The 6,000-nt window shown below is 46.7% G+C and overlaps 1 protein-coding gene across 1 annotated transcript in view; it reads left to right on the top strand.

Annotated features, from left to right (window-relative positions):
* The window catches only part of Il10rb (interleukin 10 receptor, beta), a 39,619-nt gene that overhangs the window by 16,033 nt on the left and 17,586 nt on the right, over positions 1-6,000 (top strand). The window contains exons 2-3 of the mRNA XM_013027525.1: positions 1,228-1,351; positions 5,298-5,455. Coding sequence (XP_012882979.1) covers positions 1,236-1,351; positions 5,298-5,455 — 274 coding nt within the window. The 5' untranslated portion in view covers positions 1,228-1,235. The remainder of the gene's footprint in view (positions 1-1,227; positions 1,352-5,297; positions 5,456-6,000) is intronic.

The following is a 6,000-nucleotide window of genomic DNA, read 5'->3' as shown; positions in this document are numbered from 1 at the left end:
GCGCCTTCCCCGTGGCTCCGTGGGCCCCTCGCCCTGGAGCCCGCAGCTTCCCGAGGCTGGCGCGGAGCCTCCCTCGGGTGTGAAGCAGCCCCACGCCCAGGTCCCCCTCGGCCGCCCCCGCCTGCCCGAGCGTCTCCGTGGTCCTCGCTTCCCCACCCCGGACTCACTTCGGCCTCTGGACTCTGTGGCTTCTAATGGACCCGAGACCTGTGTGGCCGCGTCCGCCCGCGGAGCACTGCAGGCCCCGATGCAAACAGCCCGGGGTCCCCACTTTACTGGGGATGAGCTCTGCACCCCCCCCCCCCCCGCTTACCTCTTCCCTGCCTGTCCGGCTGCTTGTACCTGCGACCCTTCTCTTTCTCAGCCAGTCAGCTTCCCTCCCCCACACCGAGACTTTGAGCAGCCAGCAGAGGCCAACTGGGTGATGTGAGTTTCTCTGCTGCTTTTATGGGCTTAGTGTTTCCTGTTCAAAAGCTTAGAGATAAGCGGTCACTCACACCTGTCATCCTAGCTACTCAGGAGGCTCATATCTGAGGATTGCTGTTCAAAGCCAGCCAGCACCCAAAGTCTGTGAGTGTCTTTAACGGGCAAAAGGCCAGAAGTGGAGTTCTGGCTCAAGTGGGAGAGCACCAGCCTTGAGTCAAAAGGATCAAGGAATAGCTCCCAGGCCCTGATTTCAAACTTCAATACCAGCACAAGAGGTGGGGGGGAGGGGAGGGGAGAAAGAAGAGAGAGAAAGAAGAAAGGAATGAAAGAGAAAGCAAGCTTAGAACACCTGCCTTCGCTGAAGTCTTCCGGGTGTGACCTCCAGACTCATTCATTCAGTTGAACTGTCCCCCTCACTTCCTATTTGAGTATCTGTGCAGTCCCAGGCAGCTGCAATTCATGGATTCATTCCTCCAGTCAGGGTACCACGTACTTAAGCCAGAAAGAGGGTTAAACTTTGATTTCTCTGCATTAAATATATAAAAAATCTAGAGCTTTATACATCTGAAATCCTCTTGCCCTGCCATAACCCATCCCTTCCTCAAGCCAGATCAGCATGCTCTTCCCTTCATTTCCCTGCCAGAAGGTTCTTCTCCTGGAATGAAATCCAGCCTTCCTGGTGCATTAATGTCCCTCCCCCTCCCCCACAGAGCTGTCATGGAAACCTAAGTATGGGGTGTGGGATTTTCTTGGGCCACCTTTTTGAGGAAAAGAGTTAAAAGTTTCCCTTCCTTTCCACAGCCCTAGTGATGGTACCACCTCCTGAAAATGTCAGGATCAACTCTGTTAATTTCAAGAACATTCTACAGTGGGAGCGGCCTGCTTTTGCCAAAGGGAATCTGACTTTCACAGCTCAGCAGAAAAGGTAGGTTCAGGGATTCTTGGCAGAAGAGTGCTGAAAGATGGTAACCCTGAGCAGGGTCGCGTGTGGAGGGAAGGGGCTGCTGTCACCCGTGTGATCATGGAGTCTAGAAGGACCACCCGGCTGGCCTCCTTCTGTGCAGGAAATGCTTGAGATCAACTTTTCCTTATATGATTTCTTTTTTCTTTTTCTCTCCCCCCTCCCACCCCCAGTCCTGGGGCTTGCACTCAGCACCTGGGCACTGTCCCTGAGCTTAAGACGAGCACTCTACCACTTGAGCCACAGCACCACTTCCAGCTTATTCTGTTTATGTGGTACTACAGAATCGAACCCAGGGCTTCATGCATGCTAGACAAGCACTCTACCACTAAGCCACATTCCAAGTCCCTGTATGATTTCTTGGGTTGGTTTATGGTTTTATGTGTGTGTGTGGGGGTGGTTATTAGGCTTGAATTCAGGGCGTCATACTCAGACTTTTTTATCAAGGCTGGCACTCTACCACTTGAACCACACCCAGTTCCAGCTTTGGGCTAGTTAATTAGAGCTAGGAGTCTCTCTGTCAGACTTTTCTGCCCAGGCTGGCTTCAAACCAAAAGCCTCAGATCTCAGCCTCCTGAATAGCTAGGATCAGAGGCATGAGCCTCTGATATGTTCTCAGACAAAAATGCTCCTGCTGTCACCATGTTATTAGACTAGGTTTGCTAAAAGTCCACCGTGTACAGATGGCAGCTGTTTAAGAAACCAGGCGGTCAAGAAGATCCTTGCTGTACCGTCATCCTACCACAACAGTCTGGTGTCAGCCATGGGCCCCAGGGACAGCAATGCCTTGTCACCATGCAGCTGGAAGACAGCTCCTAGCTGATCAAAGCTCTTGTATTCCAGTAGAGCCTTGGAAGGAAGGGGACTGCTTTCACGACAGCTACCTGGGCAGTGAATGGTCTGAACTCTCTCCTTGTCCTGCTCATCCATGTGTTTGCCAGCACCTGGTGATGGAAGTCCACACCAGGTTGCCAATGGCAGCAGGAGGCTCAAGGCCAATGTATGTCAACCATCTGCTTCCCAAGTGACTCAAGTAGGAAGGCAGATGAACACTGTCCTGGAAGGCAGGGGAAGTCCCCTTTCTTATCCCAATCACCCCGCCCTCTTTTTCATCCTGCTCTTATTTGTACAAACATGCTCCAGGCTTGCAAAACCCAGGAAGAAGGAGGGGAAAAAAGAGTAAGATAGTCCTTGACTAGATGTTGTTGAAGTATGTTTTGTTTTGTACTGCTGGTCCTGGGGTTTGAACTTTGGGCCTTGTGCTTGCTTGACTTCCTTGCTCTGCTGGTGCTCTACCACTTAAGTCATGCCACCAGCTCTGATTTTTTTTGACGGTTGTGGGGCTTGAACTCTGAGCCTGGGAGCTATCCCTGAGCTCTTCATCTCAAAGCAAGCGCTCTACCATTTGAGCCATAGTGCCACTTCCGGTTTTCTGGTGGTTTATTGGAGATAAGAGTCTCAGGAACTTTCCTGCCGGGGCTGGCTTTGAACCACAATCCTCAGATCTCAGCCTCCCGAGTGGCTAGGATTACAGGCGTGAGCCATTGGTACCTAGCTATATCTCTGATTTTTGCTGGTTATTTAGAGATGGAAGTCTTCTGGACTTTTCTGTCTGGGCTGACTTCGAATTGTGATCCTCAGATCTCAGCCTCCTTCATAACTAGAATTATAGGTATGAGCCACCAGTGTCCTGCCTTAAGCATTTTTTTTGTCTTTTCTTTTCTTTTTTTGTACTGGGGATCTAACCCACACTGGTTTGGGACCTCAGTCCTCAGATCTCAGCTTCCTAAAAGCTAGGATTCTTACAGAGGTGAAGCCCCAGTGCCCAGCTGATCATATCTTTTTTTTTTTAATTGACTTACATTAGTGTCAGGTTACAAGACTACAAAACTATAACCACCAGGAATGCCATCCACCTCTACCCTAATAATACCTCCTGATGGGGATTAAATTTCAACAGGAGTATGGAGGGGACCAGTGCCCCTCTTCCTTTTTGCTCTATACCTTCCTTGCTTTCTTGCCATGGTAACAGCGGTGCTGGGTCAGAGGTGCACACCCTCCAGATGAGCCGTCTCAGTGTCTGCATGAAGGCGTGGGATAGGAGGGTGATTTGCTGAGAGTCAGTGTTGGGATCCGGGTCTTGTCTGCATGGAACAACAGACAGAACATGGAACACACTGAAGAAAACCATATCCAGGCTGGGCACTTCCTTGGGGAAGAGAATGATTCTGAAAGATCTGGTTCATTCTTCCATGGTTCCATGAAAGGGTTGCTTTGAATTCAGTCTAAGCAGGTCATAGCATGAGTATTTTTTGTGATTTTAATATGGAAATATCCAAAATTAGATGTAAAACAGGAAATGGTCATAGTATGTATTTAATCGGAAATTTTAAAAACAAACAGTAATGGAAAAGAAAAACTAAAAGAAAAGTAATTGCAAAAGACCTCCAGCGATACCATGTTTCAACCAGCTGATGCATTCCCTTAAATACAAGAAGTGACTTGATGTGATGCTGAAAAACAGGAGTGATCACCCGTGAGAAAACCAACTTAATGGAATGACCCTTGGATCTTCCATGAACCGGGATGTAAGGCAGCCATGACGAGTTGATGGATGCCAGAATGCTCTTGGTATACTAAGTGGAAATTCTTTGATCTCAATGACCTCGGTGATCTATTAGAAACCTCTTGCAATGCTCTGGATATGACTGAGAATGCATTGGATTATGATATATTCCTTCAGATTCTGAAGGCCTAGAAACTGAGTGTAAGTGGGCAGATTCCTAGTCCTTCCATGCCTGATCCCCTCAGCTCCATTAATGCTGCTTTGTTTTTTCTTAATCACTTTTACCATCATCGCTCCTTCTGAGGGCAGCCAGATTTGCCTTGGCACCTGGGCAGGCGCAGTGGAAAACCAGTCAGACAGCCTCCTCCCTTACAGGAAGACAGCCTGCACATTTCAAATTGTTGTGGTTGTTTTCCCAGAATAATAATAGTGCTAGTCATTTCTAGGAAGTCTTATTCTAGTTCATCTGTGGTTAACACACTCCTAGATCATGCCGTGTGTGTACTGCGTTGAGAGGGACTAAGTTTGAATGAAAGTAGATTACACGCATGTATGGAAATATTCCCCATGAAACCCTTTTGCATTATTAATATATGCTACTAGAGAAAAAGAAATCGATACTGGAGGAAGCGTTCTTGGTCAGGTGTATTTAATACTTAACCCATTTGGGGAGACATAGGAGCTTGTTAGACCCTTAAACACTGAGAAGTTATGTTATGGAAACATCTGTTTTTGTGTTTTAGTTCCATTTACCCTTATTTAGCCATGGGACGAATTCATTTTGAAATGCCTTATGAAATCCAAGGATCATTAAGAGCTCAGGTAACAGTTTGGAAGGTGCTGTGTATTAATAAATTGTGTGTCCTATTCACCAATGTTTAAGAATATTTAATTTAAAAAATTTTAATTTTAAGAATTTGCAGGGCATTTTAGCATATACCTAGAATCCTGGCAATAGAGAAGATGAGGAGGAAGATTACAAATTTGAGGCCAGTCTGGATTATAGTCTTTCTTTTTTTCTCATTATCCTCTGTTAGTCTTTGGTAGCAGAGAAAATAAAGCACCATTCAATCTCAGAGACAGAAGTTAGAACCCATTTTGTATATGTGTGTGCCGGGACTGGGGCCTCTGTTGCTTAAGGCTAGCATCCTACCACTTGAGCCATACCTCTCCTTCCAGCTTGTTGGTGATTAATTAGAAATGAGAGTCCTATGGACCTTTTCTGCCTGGGCTGGCTTCAAACCATGATCTTTAGATCTCAGCCTCCTGAGTAGCTGGGATTAGGGGTGTGAGCTACCAGCATCTAGCTAGCACACTTACGATTTTGTTTTTCTGATTGTCTAGTTACCAGGGATCCCAGAATGTATGCAAGAGTACCGTCTCGACACAGTGTGATTTCGTCAGCCTTTCCAAGTATGGCAATTACACGTTGAGAGTCAGGGCTGAATTTGCAAATGAACATTCAAAGTGGGTGGACATCCTCTTCTCTCCTATGGATGACAGTAAGCCATTTTGTTTTCCATTTGGTTGGGTGTCGTCATCTTACCCTTTTTTATTTTCATGTTTCAGAACCCACAGTAGACAGCCTTGTTCGAGGGGCTAAGGGAAAATAACAGTCTAGATTTAAACAAATCCTCATAGATGAGGGTTGGAGATATAGCTCGGGTGACAGAGTGCCTTCCTATAGCAATCACAAGGCCCTGAGTTCAAATCCCCGGCACTGCATTTAAGAAGTCCAGAGCTGGACGCCAGTGGCTCATGCTTAGCTTCTGAGGAAGCTAAGATCTGAGCATCATAGTTTAAAGACAGCTTGGACAGAAAAGTCCTACAGAATCTTATCTCCAGTTGATGAGTAAAAATGCTAACTGGAGGCTTGACTCAAGCATTAGAGTACCAGCTGTGAGTAAAAATGCCACCAAGAGTGCAAGGCCCAGAATTTAATCCCTAACACACACACACACACACACACACACACACACACACACACACGGCCAGAAATTCATTGGCGAGACAGGAAAGGATACACATATCATCAATAAAAATAAGT

Source organism: Dipodomys ordii, unplaced genomic scaffold (assembly GCF_000151885.1).
Source record: "Dipodomys ordii isolate 6190 unplaced genomic scaffold, Dord_2.0 Scaffold104, whole genome shotgun sequence".
NCBI lineage: Eukaryota > Metazoa > Chordata > Mammalia > Rodentia > Heteromyidae > Dipodomys > Dipodomys ordii.
This window is presented reverse-complemented; position numbering and strand designations above follow the sequence as displayed.